The following is a 23,113-nucleotide window of genomic DNA, read 5'->3' as shown; positions in this document are numbered from 1 at the left end:
ACGCCCTTGTCCCCTACAGGCAGTGCCCCCAGCCCTGCTGTGCTGTGCAGAGGAGCTGCTCCTGGGCAGAGCTGTCTCTCTACAGCACTGCCCACTTGCCAGGAGCTCCCCTTGGCCTCAGGAGGCTGGCCCAGCTCAGCAGCACAGGGAGCTCTTGACAAGTGCCTGGGCCTCCAGGGGAATCCATCCTGAAGCAGACTGAAACGATCACTAATATTATTTCCTTCCACTGAGGAAAGAAACTCTTTTCCAGCACTATCGTACCTCATATCTGAAAAAGTATTTGTTCCATGAGTGACCTTTCTCTGCAGAGCTGCTCTCAAGGATTTCTTCTCCCAGTCTGTACTCATGGCTGAGGTTGCCCTGGTCCAGGTGCAGAATCTTGCATTTGGACTTGTTGAACATCATTATGTTAACATTGGGCCCACTTCCCAAGCTTGTCCAGCTCCCTTTGAATGGCTTCTCTTCCTTCTGTTCAATCAACTGCACTCTCAGCTTGATGTCATCTGCAAACTTGCTGACGGTGCACTCAACCCCACTGTCTATTTCATTGATAAAGATTTTCAATAGTCCCAGTCCTTAGAGAGACCCCCGAGGTAAACCTCTCTTCACCTGCCTCCAACTTGGAGATGGAGCCATTGACCACCACTCTCTTGGTGTGACCTTCAAGCCAATTCCTTACCAACTGACTGGTTCAACCGTCAAGCAATTCAAGAGACTCCTAGAGCATGTTGAGGATAAGTTTCTAGTCCAGACATTTGGATCAGGATGGATTCTCCAATTTGGAGACCAGGATGTCATGTGGGACCATGTCAAATGCCTTACAGAAGTCCATGTAGATGGCATCGGTCAGTCTTCCTTTGTCAACTGATGCAGTCAGTTCATTGTAGAAAACCAGCAGATTGGTCAGGCATGATTTGCCTTTAGTGAAGCCATTCTGGCTGTCTTGGATCACGTCTTTCTCTTTTTCTTGCACCTGCCTTGATATTGCTTCCAGGAGGATCTTCCAGGAGGAGCTTAGCTTAGGGATATGGTTTAGTGGGGACTGTTAGTGTTAGGTCAGAGGTTGGACTCGGTGATCTTGAGGTCTCTTCCAACCTAGAAATTCTGTGATTCTGTGATTTCCCAAGATCTTGTCAGGCACAGAGGTGAGGCTCATCAGTCTGTAGTTCCCCGTGTCCTTTTTCTACCCTTTTTAAAAATGGGAATGATGTTTACCTTTTTCCAGTCAACTGACTGCCACACCTTTTTAAATATGATGGAAAGAATCTTGGCAACTGCATCAGCCAGTTCCTTCAGGACCCTTGGATGCAAGTCATCAGGCCCCATAGACTTGCATGTCTTTACTTTCATCAGGTGGTCTCAAACTTGCTCTTCACTTACAGTGGGTGAGACTTGACTTCCTCAGCCTCCATTTACAGGTTCAAGGAAACAAAAGTTCAGACTTGGGAAGCCTGACTGGCAGTGAAGACCAAGGCAAAGATATTGCTGAGTACCTTAACCTTCTCCTTATCTGCTATTACTAGTTCACCCTTCTTATCCGTCAGAAGGGACACACTCTCATTTGCCTTACTTTTCTGGCCAATGTACCTCTAGAATCCCTTCCTGTCATACTTTGCATCCCTTGCCAAGCTCAGTTCTAAGTTCTAGTTCTGTGCCTTGGCTTTCCTGATCCCATCCCTGTATATCCGGACTGCATCCCTGTACTCTTCCCTGGCCATATGTCTCCATTTCCACTGCCTGTGCATTTCCTTCTTGTGCCTCAGTTTAACCATCAGGTCCTTGCTGAGCTGCCCCAGTTGTCTGCCCTCCCTGCCCACTTTCTTATGCAGGAGGATGGAGAGTTTCTATGCTTTAAGGAGAACATTCTTAAAGAGTTGCCAGCTCTGTTCAGCTTCTTTGTTCCTAAGCACAGTATTCCAGGGGATCTCGTCCACAAGGTCTTTAAGTAGCTTGAGGTTGGCTCTTCAGAAGTTCAAGGTCCTGATTTTGTTCTTCGCCAGGCCCACATTCCTTGAGATCACAAACTCAACGAGGACATTGTCACTGCAGCCCAGACTGCCTCCAATCTTACCCTCTTTAATGAGTTTGTCAGCACTAGTGAGCACCAGTGCCAGTAACACTTCGCTAGTTGCTCTGTATACCTGGACTGGGAACTTATCCTCAATGCTCTCTAAGTGTCTCCTGAATTGCTTACAGCATGTTTTGTAGCTTTTCCATCAGACACCCGAGTAGTTGAATTCCCCCATCAGGATGAGAGCATGCGAGCATGGCACTTCTTGTAGTTGAAGCATGAAGGCCTCATCCACAAGCTCTTCTTGATCAGGTAACCTGGAGAAGACCCCAATCACAAGGTGTCTTTTATTGGTGCGGTCTTTAACTTTTGCCTACAAGCTCTCGACCTGTCCATGGTTGTTTCTCAGAAGCATCACTTTGCAATCAATCCTTTCTCTAACATACAGGGCAATACTCCCTCCCCTTCTTCGCTGTCTCTCTCTTCTGAAGAGCTTGTAACCCTCAGTGCTTCCAGTTGTGTGAACCGTCCCACCACATTTCCATGAGAGCAGTTAGGTCATATTTGTCTAATTGCATCATGGTTTCCTTCAGCGACCATGAGATGGTGGAGCTGATTCAGAGGGGAGGGTAGTATAGCTCACAAATAGCAAGCTCAAAATCTTGGCCGTCAGGAGAGCCGTCTTTGGCCTCCTCACCTATCTGCATGGAAGAATCCTGTGAGTTTAGGAAAGCTATAACCTACCTGTAATTGAACTTGGCCAAGGATTTCAAAGGCAGTAAGAAGGGCTTCTGAAAGTATATAGGTGGCAAAAGGAAGGCTCCAGAAAATGTGGACCCACTGCTGAATGAGGCCCAATACCAGTTGAAATGAGACAGGGAAAAAGTTGAGGTACTGAATTCCTTCTTCACCTCAGTCATTACTGGCAAGACTGCCCTTCAGGAATCCCAGGTCACAGAGAACGTAGGAAGGTCTGGGGCACGGGCACTTGGAGGGAGTGGATCAGGTCAGGGCATACTTGACGAAATGGGATATATACAAGTCTATGGATTGCCTGACAAATCTGGTGATATCTGACAAATCTGCTGGCCTTCTACAAAAGGGTTACAGAACTGGCGAATAGAGGAAGGACTAACATCATCTACCTGGAACTGTGGAAATCATTTGATGCTGTCCCCCATGATATCCTTGTCTCTAAATTGGACAATGATTTGACGAGTGGACCACTCAGTGGGTAAGGCATTGGCTGGATAGTTGCATTTAAAGAGTTGCAGTCAATGGCTCAATGTCCAAGTGGAGATCAGTAACGAGTGGTGTTCCTCACAGGTCAGTATTGGACTGGCACTGTTTAACATCTTTGTTGGTGACATGGCCAGTGGGATCAAATGCACCTTCAGCAAGTTTGTTTATGACAGCAAGCTATGTGGAGAAGTCAACATGCTGGAGGGTAGGGAAGCCATCCAGAAGGACTTTGACAGACTTGAGAGGTGGACCTGTGTGAACCTCATGAAGTTCAGCCAGGCCAAGTGCAAGGTCCTGAATCTGGACTGGGGCAATCCCAAACATATTTACAGGCTGAGTAGAGAATGGATCGAAAGTAGCCCTGAGGAGGAGGACATGGGGGTGCTGGTAGATGAGAAGCTCAACATGAGCCAGCAATGTGTGCCTGCAGCACAGAAAAATAACATTATCCTGGGCTACATCAAAGAAAGCATGGCCAGCAGGTGAAGGAAGGTGATTCTCCGCCTCTGCTCTGCTTTTGTGAGAACTCACTTGGGGTCCTGCATTCATCTCTGGGGTCCCCAGCACAAGAAGGACATGGAAGTATTAGAATGAGTGCAGAGGAGGGACACAAAGATGATTAAGGGTCTCAAGCACCTCTCCTATTGGAGAGGAGAGCTGGGAGGGAGTTGGGGTTGTTCAGCCTGGAGGAGAGAGGGCTCCAGGGTGACTGTATAGCAGCCCTCCAATACCTAAAGGAAGCCTACAAAAAGCTGGGAAGGGACTCCTTGTCAGGGAGCATAGCGATAGGACAAGGAGTAATGGTTTTAACCTAAAGAAGGGTAGGATTCAATTAGATTTAAGGAGGAAATGTTTTGCTCTGAGGAGGGTGAAGCACTGGAACAGATTGCCCAGAGAAGTTGTGGATGCCTCATCCCTGGAATTGGTCAAGACCAGGTTGGATGGGACTTTGAGCAACCTGATCTAGTGGAAGGTGTCCCTACCCATGGCAGGGGGGTTGTAATTGGATGATGTATAAAATCCCTTCCAAGCCAAACCATTCTAAGATTCTGTGATTCTATTGGACCTGATGGGATTCACCCATGAGAGTGGAAGGAACTGGCTGATGTCCTTGCAAGGCCACTCTTGGTCATCTTGGATCAATCCTGGTGACTAGCAGAAGTGCCCCAAAACTGGAGGAAAGCAAATGTCCATCTTTGCTGCAAGAATGGCAAGAAGGAGGGCCCAGGGAAGTGCAGGCTGCTTAGGCTCCACTCCATCCCAGGAAAGGTGATGGAGCAGCTCATCCTGGAACCCTATTCCAGGCACAGGAGCAACAATAATATCATCAGGAGCAGTTGGGATATCTTCATGTAGGGGAAGTCACTCTTGACCAACTGGGACATGAAATGCCCCTGATGAAATAACAGGCCTGGCAGAAGAGGGCAGAGCAGTGGATATCGATACACTTTGACTTCAGTAAAGTTGCGAGGTAGATTAAACCTGGTAGGCAGCTAAGCACCACAGGGCTACGAGCTCATTCCTCCTACCTAGTGGGGTGCTTTGAAAAGAACTGAAGGTAAAAGTGAAAAAAAAAAAAAAAAAAAGTGGGCTGGAATAAAAACAGTTTAACAGCTAGATGTGCACACAAGCAACGACAACAACAAAACAACCAACCAACAAACAAACAAAAAACAGAACTTATTATTTTATTATTCACCATTTGCCATTGACAGGCAGATGTTTAGCCATTTGCAATGTTCCTCACACCACCAATAAAAGACAAAAACAGATTTTGCTAGTGTTGCTTAAATAGTTAAATAAATGCCTATCTTTTTATTCATGTCTCAGCTCACCTCAGTAGACACATGGACTTAGTAGAGCAGGACCAGAGGAGGACCACAAAAATGATCTAGAGCACGTCTGCTAAGAGAGGAGACTGGGAGAACTATGATGATGATGATGATGATGACTATCATTATCATTATCATTATCATTATCAATCACTATCATTATCATTATCATTATCATTATCATTATCATTTACTGGAAAAGAGAAGGCTTTGGAGAGACCTTACAGCAACCTTCCTGTACATAAAGGGAGCCTACAGGAAACCTGGGGAAGGAGTCATTACCAGGGAATGTAGTGATAGGACAAGGGGCAATGGCTTTCAAGTAAAAAAGGGTAGATTTAGATTAAATATTAGATATTCACATATCGATGAACCATGTCTGCACAGCATCAAGCGTTTCCGTTTCTCATCCTGCCTCCAATGACATGTAGGTTGGGGGTGTGCAAAACATCGTGAAGTTTGCATCCTGGGCTGCATCAAAAGAGGAATGGCCAGCAGACCAAGTAAGGTGATTGTCCCCTTCTACTCTGCCCTCATGAGGTCCCGCCTGGAGTACTCCATTCAGGTTTTGGGACCCCAGCACAAGAAAGATGTGGACCTGTTAGAGCAAGTTCAGAGGAGGGCCACAAAAATGATCAGAGGGTTGGAGCTCCTCTCCTATGAAAAAAGGCTGAGAGAGCTGGGGATGTTCAGTCTGGAGAAGAGAAGGCTCTGAGGAGACCTCATTGTGTCCTTTCAGTTCTTAAAGGGCTCTTAAAAAAGGATGGAGATGGACTCTTTACTCGAGTTGATAATGATAGGGCAAGGGGAAAGGTCTTCAAGTAACTGAGGATAGATTTAGACTAGACGTTAGGAGGAAATTCTTGACTGCATGGATAGTGAGTCACTGGAAGAGGTTGTGCAGAGAAACTATGGATCCCCCATCCCTGGAGGTGTTCAAGGCCAAACTGGAGAACACCCTGGGCAACCTGATCTAGTTGGTGGCATGTCTGTTTAAGGCACATACATTGGAACAAGAAGATGTTTTAGGTTCCATTCAACCTAAGCCATTTTATGATTCTTTGGCACAGCAAGGACAACTAACTGAAGCACTCCCTGCAGCCCACTACACCTCTAACAAAAGTATGCCATGCACAAGAAGGGCACCTCCAGTGAAGACAGCCTGAGAAAGTTAGGATTGCTTAGCCTTGAGAAGACTCCAGTAGACATTATGGTGGCCTTCCAATACACAAATGGGGCTTAGCCAAGTCTGTAGTGATTAGAACAGAATAGTTCAGTTGGAAGGGACCTTCAAAGGTCATCTAGTCCAACTTCCTGACCTCTTAAGGGTTAAACAAAAATTAGAGACTATGTATGAGGGTATTGTCCAAATGCCTCTTGAGCACTGACAGACACGGGGCATCAAGCAGGTCTCTAGGAAGCCTGTTCCAGTGTTTGACCACCCTCACAGTACAGTAAATTTTCCTAATGCCCCATCTGAACGTCCCCTGGTGCATCTATGTGCCATTCCCACATGTTGTGTGATCAGTTACAAGAGAGAAGAGATCATCCCCTCCTTCAACACTTCCCCCCCTCAGGAAGTTGTTGAGAGCAATGACGTCAGTCCTCAGCCTTCTTTTCTCCAGACTAGATGGCCAAAGGGTCCTCAGGCTGTCCTCCTAGGACATGTACTTTTACCAGCATTTCCCATTTTCCCTTGGTTTCCCAACTGACAAGGTCCCTGATCAGATAACCTGACCGCAAGAAGTGTTTTCTCTCTCTCCCATGTTCTCACCAGCCAGTGTGACTGACCATGTTTGGTTCCCTTCACTGCCTTCTTTATCACTTGTTGGTCATGTTTGTGTCTCTGGATGTGTTGTGCTTTATCCCCAGGAGGTAACCAAGCTCCCCACAGCCACTCTCGCCCTCACCCTCCTTAGCAGAACAGATGGAGAAAAATAGGAGAGAGCTGGAAAGACCCTTTTTCAGGGAGTGTAGTGCTAGGACAACAAGTTTTAAATTAAAAGAGAATAGATTTAGATCAGATCTAAGGAAGAAATTATTCACACAAAGGGTGGTGAGACACTGGAAAAGATTACACAAAGAGGTTGTAGATGCCCCCTCCCTGGTAGTGTTCAACATAAAGGTGGATGAGAGCTTGAAAAACCCGATCTCATGGGATTAGCCCCTACGCATGGAAAGGGGGCTGGAACTAGATGGTCTTTAATGTCCTGTCTAATGCAAAGCATTCTATGATTCTTAGATCCTGGAAGCCTACAATTCATAGAATCATAGAACCATTAAGGTTGGAAAAGACCTCCAAATCAACCATCACCCAACCATCGATATTACGCTCTAAACAGTGTCCCAGGCATGAAGCTTTCCTTAAACATCCCCAGGGAAGGTGACTTCACCACGTCCCTGAACAACCTGTTCCAAAGCCTAACCAAACTGGCCAAAGATCAGGGTGGATGGAACCTGGCCTAGGAGAAGTTTCCCTGCCCATGGCATGGGGGTTGAGACTAGGTGGTCTTTAAGGTCCATTCAGACCCAAAGGCTTCTAGGATACAATGATCCTGCAGGCCAGCAATTGGTTGTGTAGCTTATGTACACAGAGGGATTTCAGTTTCTGTCAAAAAGTTTCTCCCGCTTAATATCAACAAACATTTGGAAGAGATAGGATGCAGCCTCCCTGTCACTTTGTGGGTGTATGGTCTCATAATGGGACAAGAAAAGAGTACTCTCATGCCAAACCCTTCCTTTGACATAGGGGAAAACACACTACTGGAAATAAGTGATCATCCCCAGCTGCGAGAAAAAAATCAGTGATTGCATCAGCCTGTTTCAAAGTTGATTCCCCTGGAGGCATAGGGACTTGTCAAGAGCTCCCTGTGCTGCTGAGCTGGGCCAGGCTCCTGGGCCCAAGGGGAGCTCCTGGCAAGCGGGCAGCACTGCAGAGAGACAGCTCTGCCCAGGAGCAGCTCCTCTGCACAGCAGCAGGGCTGGGGGCACTGCCTGCAGAGGACAAGGGCAGCTGAGAGAAGGGAGGGAGATGTTAAAGGCAGTGTGGAAGGGGGGATACTGAGAGCTCACTGCGGGAGAAATCTTCACAGTCCCTGAACAGGGTAAGTCTCTGGCTGCAGGGCAGCACAGCTGTTGTTCCTGATGCCATCTCCAGATTTTCTAGCAAATCCCACAGCCTATGGGGTTTTTCAAGAGGACTCTTCTATCTCTACTGTATGAATGACATACTCCAGAGCAGGGTTAACCAGACACAGCTGTACAGGACATGGGGGTTCATTCATACGGGGCCGGCTGCAGGCTGTGCAGCTGGGATGCAGAGTGCTAGCTGGGGAGCTGGAAGTGTGCAATCCTGATCAGGAGAGAATGGAAGAGAGTGTGCAATGGGTCAGTGAGAAACATAGTGGATTCTGCTCAGAGACCCTGTCCTGACTGCCTCTGTCTTTTCCTCCATGGGCTGCCAACCATGCCTAGAGGCCGCAAATGTCCAACAGGAGCTTCCCCACTGAGTTCCTCCTCCTGCCATTCGCAGACACACGTGAGCTGCAGCTGCTGCACTTCGGCCTCTTCCTGGGCATCTACCTGGCTGCCCTCCTGGGCAACGGCCTCATCCTCACAGCCATAGCCTGCGACCACCACCTCCACACCCCCATGTACTTCTTCCTCTTCAATCTCTCCCTCCTTGACCTGGGCTGCATCTCCACCACTGTTCCCAAAGCCATGGCCAATTTCCTCTGGGACACCACGGCCATTTCCTTCTTTGGTTGTGCTATGCAGTTCTTTATGTTTGTTGTCCTTGTCACAGCAGAGTTCTATCTCCTAATCATCATGGCCTATGACCGCTACATTGCCATCTGCAAACCCCTGCACTATGGGACAATAATGGACAGCAGAACTTGTGCCAATATGGTAGCAGCTGTCTGGGGCAGTGGCTTTCTCAATGCCCTCCTTCACACTTTCAATATATTTTCACTACCATTCTGCAAGGGCAATGCCCTGGACCAGTTCTTCTGTGAAATTCCCCAGATCCTCAAGCTCTCCTGTTCAGATGCCTACCTCAGAGAGGTTGGACTTCTTGTGATTAGTGCCTGTTTAGCATCTGGTTGTTTTGTTTTCCTTGTGATGTCTTATGTGCAGATTTTCAGGGCTGTGCTGAGGATCCCCTCGATGCAGGGCCAGCACAAAGCCTTTTCCACATGCCTCCCTCACCTGGCCGTGGTCTCCCTGTTCATTAGCACTGGTACATTTGCCTACTTGAGACCCCCCTCCATGTCCTTCTCCTCCCTCAATCTTTTGCTGGCAGTTCTGTACTCGCTGGTGCCTCCAGCACTGAACCCTCTCATCTACAGCATGAGGAACCAGGAGCTGAAGAATTCAGTGTGGAAAGTGATGATTGCATGCTTTTCAGAAGCAATAAACTGCCTATCTTTTGCATAACACACATAACATAACTCGTTACAGGCCCATTTGATACTTCTATACATGTTTCGTGTATATATATGTGTGATTATTCTAGCTCTCTGTGTATTTAAATTAATGAAAGGAGCCTTCAGTGACTTGCTCTCCCTAGATCCTTCCATACGATGTTGTGGAGCTGCAGGGTCACTTGGCTGTGCACAGAAGTGGGGGAAAAATAGTCCTGGCACAGCAGCAGTGTCAGGGCAGGGACAGGCCAGGGGCACTTCTCTAACACTTTTCTAACATGTAGGAAAACATCCATGTCAAGCCCTGGCAATATTTCTAAGCAGTAACAGTAAGCCCTACCCTAACACCTAAATGCTATCCCTCTCTCTGCAAGGAATCCACTACTCTTACTCCTAACCCCAAATCTCATCTGGCGTGGGTTAGCCAAGTCACAAATCCATAAGGCCTTACCGTACACTCTTAGCTCAATTCTCACCCTATTCCTCAGCCTTTCATCCCTAGCACTGAATTCCAGCCTTAACATGATTCCTCAACAAAGCCCTGACAAAAATCCCAACAGATAACATCGTCTCCACACTAGACACAGACTAGAAGCCAACGCAGTAAACACAGGCCTCCCTCTAATACTCTGCCCAACCACTAACCCTGGAAGGCAAGATCTAATCCCTAAACCCTAACCTGAACACCTAATCCCCAAATCCTGCATTCCTGTGGTCTAGTCACCTAGCTGAAGCAGTTTGGCCTCATGAAGCTGAGCAGGGCATGAGAGGTCCTACAGCAATCACTTGGTCTTGGAGGAGTCACATGAGGTGACATGGTTGTGGTCATGTCACAGGACTCAAGGAGGAGATGGGTGGGGATGCTCTGCTGAGGTCAGCTGTGCCTCAGGGTCTCAGGAGGCAGCAGGAAGCCCATGGCTGTGCAGGTGGGTGTTGGGGCACATTCTCAAAGCTTTTTTGACTATTACTTGAACTCCACAGGCTGGAAATACTGCACTTTGGGGAGCTTTCCAGCTCAGAGTAGGGTTAGCACATGCCCTGAGCCAAGCTGGAATATCTGTGAGGAGTCCCCTTGGTTCTGGAATCACCAGCGTGTGTGTCACCCAATGTGTCCTGTCAGGAAATGCATGGGTGTGCAGAGCTGGGCCATGATAGTGTGGTCCCTGTTGCTCTGCGATGTGTGCGTGCGTTGGGTCTGGTGCAAACACCTGGGCTTGTTTCTAATCTCCCACCTAAGCACAAGTGTGGAATAGCTCACCCCCTGCCAAAACCCTCCTTGTTTTATCTCATCCATGGAGGGAAGAGCCAAAAGAAATGCTCTGAGCAATTTTCCCAAGGTTTTCATCTGCTAGCAGCCCCAAAGCAGCAGCAGTGTCTTGCCATTGCTGGCTCATAGGTCTGCTGGTGCTCGTCTGGGCTCTGCTTTTACCTTGCAGGTGGGAGGTTGTATTGGGCTTACATGAAATTGGTAGGGCACAGTGATAAGTGTTTTCAGATTCTAAAGGGGGTTAGGCAAAATTCTCTGAAATTGTCTTTCTCACAGGGGAGATGCTGTCTGTTTCTCTAACTGGAAAGCTCTTCAAGACTTGAAGGAGGATGTACAGCCGCTGGGGTGGGTTTCAACCTCCCTCAATTTACTTCTGTTTAGTTATAAACACCTAATCCCCACTCACTCCCAGGGAGCCACTCAGCCTGTTTTCCAGGACAATCCAGCTATATTATTAAGCTGGAACAGAGCTTCCCTTTGCAGCTCTCTGTGGAGCCTCCATGTGCCTGACATTACTGGCATGGTGGCTCAGCTTGAGCTGGAGGACTGAAGCATGCTTTCTTCCCTTGTTCAAATTGAAGTGCTTGTGAGGAATGCTTTACATGTGCTTGATGCTTTAGTACAGCCTTGGGCTCCTGTCTCCTGGTAGGACGGTCACATGGAACTGGGCAGGATCTTTAATTCTCTTACAGATGGATTTTGTTGTAGGCCTTGCAATGGGACATGGTTGGAATAGAGGTGTCTCTTTGCTTTTACTTAGCCAGCTTAGATAGATGAAAGAAAGGAACATTTTCACAGCCTACTTTGGGTATGAGAGCCTAGGAAACATTTAGATGAAGTAGGAAGTACTTCAAGTAATGTAAGCAGGCCTAGAAAGTGACCTATTGACTGGAGTAGCTATGTGCAGCTTATGAGTGTTGTAGCTGTTTACATGCCAGCTTCAATCAGGCTCATGAGGCTTCATCTATTTTAACATTTCTTTGTGCACACCAGAGCCTCATCTGAACTGGGAACCAAAATACCATCCTCCCTCCTCCTCTTTTCTAAACACTAGCCCATTTCTTAATGAGGATATATATTTTTTTCCTTTCTTTTTCCTCCTGTTCATGTATATTTATGAAACAAACAAACAAAACAAAGCTATCCCTTACCAAATCATTTAACAAAACAAAATATATTTTTATTCTTCAGTTCTGATCTGCTCAAGCTGGTACTATTATTATATTATATGCCCTCTCTTCCTTATGGGGAGGCAGCAGGCCGTCCAGGCAGTGTTCCATCATCCCTATTCCAACTGCCTGCTTTATTCTAACCTCATTCTCTGCAAGACAATTGGGCTGAAGTTCACAATGGCCTGATGTGCTCATGCAGCAATATGGAAGCTGCTCTGCAAGCTCTGTGCATTGACTTATGGTCAACTGAAGCCAAATGCCAATTTGTCCTTGTAAGTGTCCACCAAAGGTCACTGCTGTCTGTCGCTGGGGCTGGGGACCCACTGCATGGGGAACTGCACTGGCTTCAGAAGAGCACTCCTGCACGATGTCAGGCAGAATTCTGACCCAAAACTGGACTGATTTCAGTCACACCGAGACTAAAGGTCAGACTGATCTTAATGATGTCCTTCAGAGTTTTCTTTAGGAGTATCTTTTCTGTTAAGGGCAGTGTCCCTGCAAATGATGTATAAAATGGACACCACTTTAGCTGTTTTTATTTTTAGTAGAGTTTTGGGCTTTCTTAGGTTTTCCTGAACTTTACTCTTTAGCTGAAAAAAAGTTCATTTCAATGAACTCATTTTGCCTTTGCTGAGTAGCTGTTCTTGCAATTGCTGCTACAGCTACTTGATTCCCCTCCCCAGAATCAGAACCCGTGGCTTTGGGCTTTTCAGTGCTTATTATTTGTTTAGTTCTTCCTTTGTGCTTCCATGGTGGGCAGGAATAGGCTTGTCACCCTGTGCGGCGATGGGGGATAGGCAGGGGTCTCCCCTCTGCTTGCCTGTCCTCTTTCAGCCGCATGCACAGGCAGTGACAGGACTGAACTGGGGCATGCTCCTGGCCTCTTCCCCTGGGCAGGGAGCTCTCAGAGCTCTGCAGGGCAGGCAGCACAGCCCCACCAGCCCCCAGCATGCTCCCACAGCCTGCTGCCCTGCAATTAATGCCCTGCCCATTTCACAGCAGGCATGGGGTGCCCCATGTCACAAAGCTTTGGGGACGGCCATGACTCCGGAATGCTGCCCCAACAGCGGTTGGGCGGTTTGGCAGGTCTGTAATGGCTGCCCATGCTGACGGGGAGGCTGCTCAGCTGCCTGCTCCTCCCGCTCAAGTGTCCGCTCCAGACACAAACTCAACCACAGGAAGTCAGCTTCTTTTTCGTCTCTAACTGCAAGCAGGATGGTGACACGATCGGGTCAGGATGTGAGTGACCACTGCATGAGGATGAGGGGACAGGGATGGCCTCGGTGAGTCGCTGGAGACCCTTGGGCACTCAGGCAAGTACTGCCCATGGTTACAGAGGGATGCTGCTCTGTTTGGTGCTTTTCCTCTTTCAGACAGAAACACACCTAGTGATGAGACCGGACCATGGCACATTGTTGGCCTCTCTCGCTTTGGGAACTCAGCCAGAAAAGATGCCAACACTCTACAGGACGGTTAAGACAGCCCAAAGCCATTCCCCACCACGGCTTCACCATGCTAAGTGGGAATGTGACACATTTAAGCTACAACGAACATCTCCTGGACATCAGGAACATGGGAGATGGACAGCCTTGATGTGAGGCTGGGAGAGCCTCGTGCAAGGAGGAAGGAATAGCTTCCAGTGCTGAGAGGGGGTGGCTGCTCGGTTTGTCGCCTCCTCTATTACAGCTGGAGACACTGACAGTGCTGGAATGAAGCCATAGCACACTCCTGGACTCTCTCACATTGAGAAATCATCTGGAAAAGGTGTCAACAATCTCCAGGACAGGGAATTTCACCCCAAACCACACCCAACAATGGTCTCATTGCAAGCAGGACAGTGACACGCTTGGGCCAGGATGGGAGTGACCGCTCCATCAGAATGATGGGAGATGGATTGACATGGTGAGATGCTCGAGTCCATCGGGCACAGAGGCAGGGTCAGCCCCTGATCACACGGGGATGCTGCTCTGTTTTTTCTTTCTCTTATTAAATCCAGACTCACACAGCGATGGGGAGCAGACGACGGCACAATCCTGGCGACTATCTTTTTGAGAAAACATCTGGAAGGAACATCCAGCACTCTCCAGGACAAGTAACATCACCCCAAACCTCATCCACCACTGTCCACAGAAATCAGGAAGGTGAAACGATCAGACTAGGACAGCAGTGACTGCTCCATGGAGACGATGGAACACGGAAAGCCACGGTGAGTAGCTGGAGACCCTCAGGCAAAGAAGTAGGGGCAGCCTTGTGTCTTATGGAGGTGCTGCTCTGTTTGGTGATTCTCCTTTTGCAGCCAGAATCACACAGAGATGAGACCAAACCACAACACACTCCTGGCCACTCTCCCCTTGAGAAAGCAGCTGGAAGGAAGAGCTGCCAATGCTCTCCAGGACAGGTAAGATTGCCCCAACCCACACCCACCACTGTCCACAGGAAGCAGGAAGGTGACACGATCAGGCTAGGATGGGAGTGAGCGCTCCATGAGCACGACAGGACACGGACAGTCTCGATGAGTAGCTGGAGACCCTCAGGCACAGAGGCAGGGGCTGCCCATGTTCACAGACAGATGCTGCTCTGTCTCTTGGTGCTTCTGTTTGAGCCTGAAATGCACAGCGATGGAACCAGACCACGGCACAATCCTGGCCGCTCTCCCCTTGAGAAGTCAGCTGTAAGGAAGAGCTGCCAACACTCTTCAGGACAGGTAAGATTGCCCCAATCCACACCCACCAGATTCTAACAGCAAGGAGGACGGTGACATGATCGGGGTAGGATGGGAGTGGTCGCTGCATGAGGATGACCGAACAATGACAGCCTTGGTGAGTCACTGGAGACCCTCGGGCACAGAAGTAGGGGCTGCCCGTGCTCACAGAGGGATGCTGTTCCATTTGGTGCTTCTCCTTTTGCAGCCAGATTCACACAGCGATGGGAGCAAACCACAGCACACTGCTGGCCACTCTCCCCTTGAGAACTCAGCTGGAAGGAAAAACTTCCAATGTTCTTCGGAGTGATAAGATCACCCCAAACCACACTCACCAAGGCCACAGCAAACAGGAAGGTGATTCGATTGGTCCAGGATGGCAGTGAGCACTCCAACAGGATGATGGGAGGTGGTCAGACTTGGTGAGATGCTCAAGAAGCTCAGGCACAGAGGCAGGGTCATGCTGTGGTCACACGGGGGTGCTGCTCTGTTTGCTCTGTCTGTTATTAAAGCCAGACACACACAGCGATGGGATGAGACCACGGCACAATCCTGGCCTCTCTCCCCTTGAGAAGACTTCTGGGAGGAAGAGCTGCCAACGCTCTCCAGGACAGGTAAGATTACCCCAACCCACACCCACCAGGCTCTAACTGCAAGCAGGACGGTGACACGATTGGGTCAGGATGGGAGTGACCGCTGCATGAGGATGACGGGACACGGACAGCCTCGGTGAGTCGCTGGAGACCCTTGGGCACTCAGGGAAGTGCTGCCCATGGTTACAGGGGGATGCTGCTCTGTTTGGTGCTTTTCCTTTTTCAGCCAGAAACGACACAATCCTGGCCTCTCTGCCCTCAAGCACTCAGCTGCACGGAAGAGCTCCCAATGCTCTCCAGGACAGGTAAGATCTCCCCAACCCACATCCACCAGCCTCTATCAGCAAGCAGGACGGTGACACGCTCGGGCCAGGAGGGCAGTGAGTGCTCCATGAGGATGATGGGACAAGGATGGCCTTGGTGAGTTGCTGGAGACCCTCGGGCACAGTGACTGGGGCTGCCCGTGTTGACAGAGGGATGCTGCTCCATTTGGTGCTTCTTTCAGCCAGAATCAAACGGCGATTGGACCAGACCACAGCACAATCCTGGCTGCTCTCACCTTAAGAAGTCAGTTGGAATAAGAGCTGTCAATGCTCTCTAGGACAGGTAAGTTTGCCACAACCCATACCCACCACTGTCCACAGTAAGCAGGAAGGTGACACGATCAGGCCAGGATGGGAGTGACCACTCCATGAGGACGAAGGGACATGGACAGCCTCAGTGATTTGCTAGATACACGTGAGCAGAAAGGCAGGGGGTGCCCATTGTAATACACCATAAATGTTTGTTCATTGTCTTTTAGATTATAAAAACAAGGAGTTCTGTTTGAGGAGCGTGAGTTGCAAAAGCTCCCTTCTGAAGTAAGAAGCTGTATAATGCTTGGCTAGACACTATGAAAATTCTTTTGCTCAATGTAACAAAAAAATAGAACCCTCTCCCCTTCTCTCTTTCTGCATCTCAGTTGCCTCTTTTGTTCAAAGACACTGTTGTAACCATCATGTAACCATCTCCTGATAAGCTGTTAAACTAGTGTCTCAACATCCTGCCTTCCTGTCTCATGCTGGGCCAACATGACCAAATAAAAAAAGAAGTTGAACCACAACGCTGAGGAAGACTACGGCCTTCATTTTCACGACCACCAGAGGGACAGAGATGACCCCCTAGCAACAGTGCGCGCAGTCGCAGAACATACCAAGATGTGCTGCGTAATCCCGGAATAACCAAGATATAAAAAGGGACCCTGGCGGGGGTGAGGTGCGCGCCATTGTCAGAGCCGAGAATCCCCAGCTGCCCAAGGCTGTTTTGCTTGCTGTTGCTTACTCAATAAATTCCTTTCTATGATTAATACAATGCTCTCTGAAAATTAATTAAGGGGGCAACTTAACTGGGCAACTAAGAGCCCCAGCCCTGGGGTTGCTGGGGAGGCCCAGAGCCACCTTTGTCCCAGCAGCTGTGGTGCCTTGTGAGAGGCTGCAGCTGTGGTGGCCATGCCCAGAGCCCTGCAGCAGCCTGTGGTGGGCACTGCCCTGGGGCCAGCCCAGACTGGGTTGTTGGGCTGGGATGGTGTGGTGTAAATGCCTGAAGTAACTAGGAAAATAAAACTAACATTCACATTTTTAGGAAAAGGTACAGCATTGAAGAGGCTTTCAGGGTAGGGCATAACTGCATTATTTGAGCGTTCCCTAGGCTCCCAACCTTTGATGCTATCGCGCTGGGGAAACTTGGTGTGCTAGCTCTAAGGAACAGCACGGAGTGTAGAGTGGAGTGGAGACACCACGGCTAGGCTCTGTAATCAGATGGGGCCTCGATTGTTCTTGTGCACACAGCTGCACTTTTTGCCACCCTAAGCCAAAGACCTGTCATGTTTTGACAAATGCTGTACCCTAGTGTACTTTTTGCTCATTATAATATCATTATAATACCAAAACACACCTCCATCCCAAAAGCTACCCGCCTCCAAGGTGCGACCACCCCTCACTGAGCATGCGCTCTGAATTCCTCGGAGCCTATTACTTTAAACGGAAACGGGAAAACTTTACACCAATCATAACTAAGATATGCTTGACTAGAGCCACTCAAGCTCCACCTAAAAGATAGAAAATAATATAAATTGGCCCAAGAGAAAGGGGATGTTAGGGAAGATACCACCGTCAGGGGAGATACCATCCCGAGGACAATATCCTTAGGACCTCCTGACTCCTGGGATCAGTCGACGGGCTGAGCCTCTCTTCCCCCCCCATTGGGACGCCTTTGGGTGAGATCTGAATACTTGCTTATAAATCTCTATAGAGTCTTTGATCCTTTTAACGCGTTTATTTCTAGGCTGCACACCTGTGACACCTGTAAACACCTGTAACATCTGTAACACCTGCAAGACCTATAACCTCTGTAACATCTGTAACATCTATAAACATCTATAACACCTGTAACACCTACAACACCTATAACACCTGTGTATTTTATGCATACTAACTTGCTTTTGCAGACAGTCACTATCGCCGGCAATCCAAAAGAACCTGATTATCTGTTGCTGTAATAAACCATACTTGATTGCATTGTGATAACTCTCATTGAGTGCAACGAGGGTGAGGGTGGTTATCCGTGATAGTTCAGTGTTCTGAATCTAACCAGACCCCCAGGCGGTTAATGCATTTTTGGTGAATGTCCGAGCGGACCCCCAGATGGTTAATGCGTTTTTGGTGAATGTCTGAACGGACCCCCAGGCCGTTAATGCGTTTTTGGTGAATGTCTGACTGGACCCCCAGGCGGTTAATGTGTTTTTGGTGAATGTCTGACTGGTTCAGTAACCTGAATCTGACCGGGCCCGTAACGGTTAATCAGCTACACCCCTTAACGCGACAGATGGGCAGGACTGGGCTGCACTGGGCTGCGGAGAGGGCATCGAAATAGGGAGAGGTGGGCAGGTGCTGGGCTGGGCTGGGCAGTGCCTGGCACAGGGCAACAGCAGCATGAGGGAGTGGTGGCAGCATTTAGGGGAGCGCTCCCAGCAGGGCTTGGTGCTGCAGAGCCAGGGCTTGCATGAAGGGAGCCCAAAGCTGCAGGGGCAGGGGAGAGGAGGCCGTTCTGGGCCCTTGCTGGCCTGGGCAGAGCAGGAAGAGGGCCCAGGGCGCTCACTCGTCCCCTCACCGCAGCCTGCCAGGACCTGCAAGACAGTCATGGAGAGTCCAGGGTCAGGCTCTGCAGTGTGGTCACACGCCCTGCGTGCCCTCCTCCTGCCATGCTCCATGCGGTAGCTGTAGCAGAGGGGACCCCCAGACAGCCCTTTCATGGGACAGTGACAACCACATCACCCCAGCCCTCTCCAGTGTCCTCTTTGTGGCTCTCTGATGCACAACAGGACCTCCCATTGTGTGCCGGCCAGCACATCTGCTGAGGGCCAGTGCGGCTGCTGCAGGGGCAGGGAACTCAGCATGGCCCCTGCAGCCCCCTGCCCTGGGCCTGCCTCTCCCCTTGGCCTCAGCCCCGGCCTTGTCTCTGCTGGCAGAAGCACTCTTGGCATGTGCTCCCTGGACTCCCCTCGCCTCCACTGAGGCTGCTGCCACAAACGTGTCCTCACAAGCAGCAGCACCCCTTGGGCTGCTTCTCCTGGCCTCCCCCACCCCACTGCCTGGACACCTTGTCTCTGCTGGGTCCCCTCTTTGTCACCCAAATATGTCCCTTGGCTGACAGCTCCCTCTACCTTGACCCACAGGATGGTAAAGATGGGGTGGGACATATTACCATGATGTGAGGAAGTATTTTTGTAATCTGCATTGGTGATGGCACAAAAAGACACTTCCTTCAGCAGTGATCTACATCCTTCTTCAGGTAAATTTTCAGTATGTCTATTCATCACAGGAGAAGAAATACTGAAGGTCACTTGTACTTGCATTGTCATCTCTTTGTCCATCGTGGCGTACTGTCTCATCTTCCAGGCACTTCCACCCATCTCGAATAAACTATCTATATTGAATGTCCCCTTTCCAGATGCCTGTCTGGACCTATGCACTTCCCATGGTTCTCCTGCTTCTTCCTCCCCTTACTCTTTGATCATTCAGATTTCTCTCACTGACCCAGTTTCTGCTTTGAGCTTCATTGAGTTCAAGCTTGCCCATCGATTAGCAGTCTGTCTAATTGTTTCTGTAGCAAGCTCCTCATCATTTATCATTGAATTAAAATCTTATGGAATAATAGTAATCTTAATACCTATACTTTCCTATTAATTAGTATAAAACACTAAATTTACTTAATTTTAAAACCAGTGAGGTAAGCCTGACTGGAGACATACAAGATGAGGAGCTTGCTTTGCTGTTTGGAAAATTGCTGCATGTTTTCCTGTTGATTGTTTTAAAATAAGGAAAAACCCTTCTGTGCCTGTGTGCAGCCAGGTCTCTTAGGAAAGCAGGTGGGAGCTGGTGCAAGGGGGCTGTAACATCCAGCTGCAGACTTCAGTGCAGATGTCTGGTGTAAGGGAAAGGGATGCAAGAGCCAGGTGGGCAGTGAGAGAAGTGTCAGGGTTGGGGTTGTGAGGAGCAAGGTTGTCTATGCACTGTCAAACCTCAAGTGTCTGCTTTTCCACCTTTTTTTCACAGGAGAAGCCCTGGATTAATATAAATTGAAGAAAGGTGCTCAAAACTGAAATGCAACAAAAATCATCCTTTAAAATTAGAAGAGATGTTTATTAGGTGTTTTTTGAAATCTTCCTCCTTAACTACACCATGAAATCTCTCCAATTAGTTCTCCAAGTCTTGAAGACTTGAATAACACTATGGAAGACATATGTTTGCTTAGGAGTTTCTGCACTGTAATGAGTTCCATGGTGGATTTTGGTGCTCAGTCTGTGAAACTCAAGTACTGAGAGGAGAATGATGCAATTGCTTGAGCAAGTAAAGTCAGAAGGAAAAGTTGAAGTGACTTGGAGTATTAATGGGTCCCACTGAGGGCCGTTACCAAAAGATTCTCCTCAGGGACTCATTAGGGCAGATAATTGGAGGCCATGATTACAGATAGGCAAAGCACTGTGCTGAGAAAAGTCTGGGTTTGTTGTGCTGAAGTAAAAGGGCCAGGTCCTGACTCCAGCCACTAGAAGGGAATGTCCTGCACTCCCATGTGTGGCTCTGGGCTCCTGCTGGGGATTTGTGGGGTGTGGTGGGCAGTGTGATGCCTCAAGAAGAACAATGGTATGACACCTCCCTGCCTCTGCACAGGGTCTAAGAAAGCAATGAGACCCTTGCAATGACTGTATCTCATCTCCTCAGAAGCTCTATCCAAGGGGACAAAAATGTCAGGGCTGCTGGGGCCTTCTCTTCTTGCCAGCACCCACCTCTTTGGCCTCTCCAGACTTTCCTATGCTGCCCCACACTTTGCCCTATTTCCTTCAAATCTGCAGACACCCATCTCTGTTCTTCACCTTGCTTTCATCCTGGCATTTCCGTGGTTTCACCAATGTCTCGTCAACCCTCACCAGCTGTTCCTTCAAACACAAACCCATGGTCTGATCAAAGACACTCTTTGGGTGACCTCTAGCACCACAGCACAACTCTTTGAGGGACATTTTGTCTTCTTCATGGCCAATGCCAACCTTCCAAGGTGCACTTTCTGGCAGGTTTTTCTCTCCTGCTCTTTCCTACTAATAAAGAAAGCTCCATCAGGGTGGAAACCACTCCTGAAGTAGGCATCCCAACCTGTCATCCTTCTTGCATCCTGTCAACTAACCAGACAGAAGTCACCTCACCAGGATCTTCCAAGCCATGGTCCGGCTGCTGACCTTACAGACTTTTCTGCAGACACACCCAAGCCTTGTGCCTGCTGCTGTCCAGTCATGGACTCAAGCAGAAGAGACAGGACAACCCATATCTGAGCCTTTTTCTGTCTGGGTCCTCCTGGGAATGTAGGCAGAGGGGATCCCACAGTCAGCATGCCAACCCAGTGTCTTCTGCTGGTCTACCAGGACCACTGGCAGATGTCAGCTGAAAACTAGAGTTCCCGAGTATAAGTGTGACCTATCAGCTGCTTCAGACAGAAGTGACCTCACAGTCCCTTTCTGTGACACGTTCCTGCTGCTGCCCTATCAACTGCAGAGACAGAAGTGACCTCACAGTCCCTTTCACAGGCCAATTCCTTCTGCTGGTTTGGGAGATCCTGAGATAGAGCTGAGCTCATCAGAGCATTCCCACCCATCTCCTCCTTGTGGCCTACAAGCTGATCAAATCCATGGCCCCTCACGTTCATCTTTGAATGCAATGTGACTGCACAGCAATGTCACGGTTCCTGACCTGACCCAAGGGAACAAGAACCTATGTTAAGGGTTAGGAAAAGGGTTAAAGGTGAGCAGGTTAATGCACAGGAAGATAGGCTTTGGAAGTTAGTTGTTCATGTTATGGCATTAGGGACTATGGCAAACCTTTCTGGTTGAGAGATTAAGCAGATGTTTAGTGGGAGTGTTTGGTGTTCTGCTTGTGGTGTCAGGTCTGTGGTTAGGGTATGGGCAAGCTCTTTGAGGGTTTTGTTTAGATCTGCAAGAAGACTAGGGATAAATAGAGCATTTTAGTGGTATTGTTAAGGGCAGGGATGAGGATGAGCAAGAGAGGAAAGGTAATGGAAAGGGGTTATGGACTAATTTTGGCTTCAAGGGATATCATGGTCAAAAATTAGAGTGGTGGATTACTGTCAGGGTGTGGAGTGGCATTTAGATTTAGGTATTAATGTAAGAGGTTAAAATAGGGTAAGGGCCTCACATGACTGCTTCAAGTCAGCTTTATGGTGGGATCAACATTACCTGAATATTCTTACCTCTTCAAAATAGCTAGCTTCTGCTATCCAATCTCCTCTTTCCTCCCCCAAATCTCACATCTCTCCTGGCCAGGCTCCTCTTGCCTTCGTTCTAAAGAAGTTTTTGCCAATATCCAACCTAAACCTCCTCTGGCACAACTTTAGCCTATTCTCCCTTGTCCTATAAAAGGGCACGTTGGAGAATAGACCAATGCCCACCTCGCTACAGGAGGATGAGGGGTGGGATGCCTCAGGTGGATCCCATCCAGCCCTACTGACTTGTGTACATCTAAGTGCTGTAGCAGGTCTCCAACCATGTCCTCATGGATTATGAGGCCCACATTCTGCTCCCCATCCCCTTCCACCAGATAAGGGGGATGGGTACCTGGAGAACAACTGGTCTTGCCGCTAAAGACTGAGGCAAAGAAGGAATTAAGCAACTCAGCCTTTTCCTCATCTCTTGTCACTAAGTTTCCCCCCACATCCAGTAAAGGATGGAGATTCTCCTTAGTCCTCCTTTTTGTGTTTCTGTATTTATAAAAACATTTTCTGTTATCTTTAACAGCAGCAGTGAGAGTGAGCTCCAGATGAGCTTTGGCCTTTCTAATTTTGTCCCTGGAGATCCTCACAAGGTCCTTATAGTCCTCCTGAGTGGCCTGCCCTCTTTTCCAAAGGTCCTAAACCCTCTTTTTCTTCCTAAGCTCTAGCCACAACTTTCTGTTCAGCCAAGCCAGTCTTCTTCCATGCTGGCTCATCTTTGGGTACGTGGGTGTCCTGGTTTCAGTTAGAACAGAATTTTCTTCCTAGTAGCTGGTGGAATGCTGTGTTTTGGCTTAGGATGAAAAGAGTGCTGATAACACCCCGATGTTTTAATTGTTGCAGAGCAGTGCTTACACCAAGCCAAGGACATCTCAGCCTTTTGCTCTGTCTTGCCAACGGGCAGGCTGGGGGTGCAGCAAGAGCTGGGAGGGGACAGACCCAGGACAGGTGACCCAAACTAGCCAAAGGGGTATTCCATACTATCTGATGTCATGCTAAACAATATATAGGGGTGGCTAGCTGGGTGGAGGGGGCAGGACTACTCGGGGTTAGGCTGA

At 48.7% G+C, this 23,113-nt stretch overlaps 1 protein-coding gene across 1 annotated transcript in view; it reads right to left on the bottom strand.

Annotated features, from left to right (window-relative positions):
- Positions 1–2,248: 2,248 nt before the first annotated feature.
- LOC309891107 (antigen WC1.1-like) overlaps positions 2,249–23,113 on the bottom strand; it is a gene marked incomplete at both ends in the record, with an annotated part of 57,891 nt that continues 37,026 nt past the window's right edge. Inside the window, one exon of the mRNA XM_082785489.1 lies at positions 2,249–2,331. Coding sequence (XP_082641615.1) covers positions 2,249–2,331 — 83 coding nt within the window. The remainder of the gene's footprint in view (positions 2,332–23,113) is intronic.

The sequence above is a fragment of the Aythya marila genome (genome assembly GCF_965140915.1).
Source record: "Aythya marila genome assembly, contig: HAP1_HAP1_SCAFFOLD_154, whole genome shotgun sequence".
NCBI classification, from domain to species: domain Eukaryota; kingdom Metazoa; phylum Chordata; class Aves; order Anseriformes; family Anatidae; genus Aythya; species Aythya marila.
Note: the sequence above shows the minus strand (reverse complement) of the source record. Positions and strands in the feature narration are given on the sequence as shown.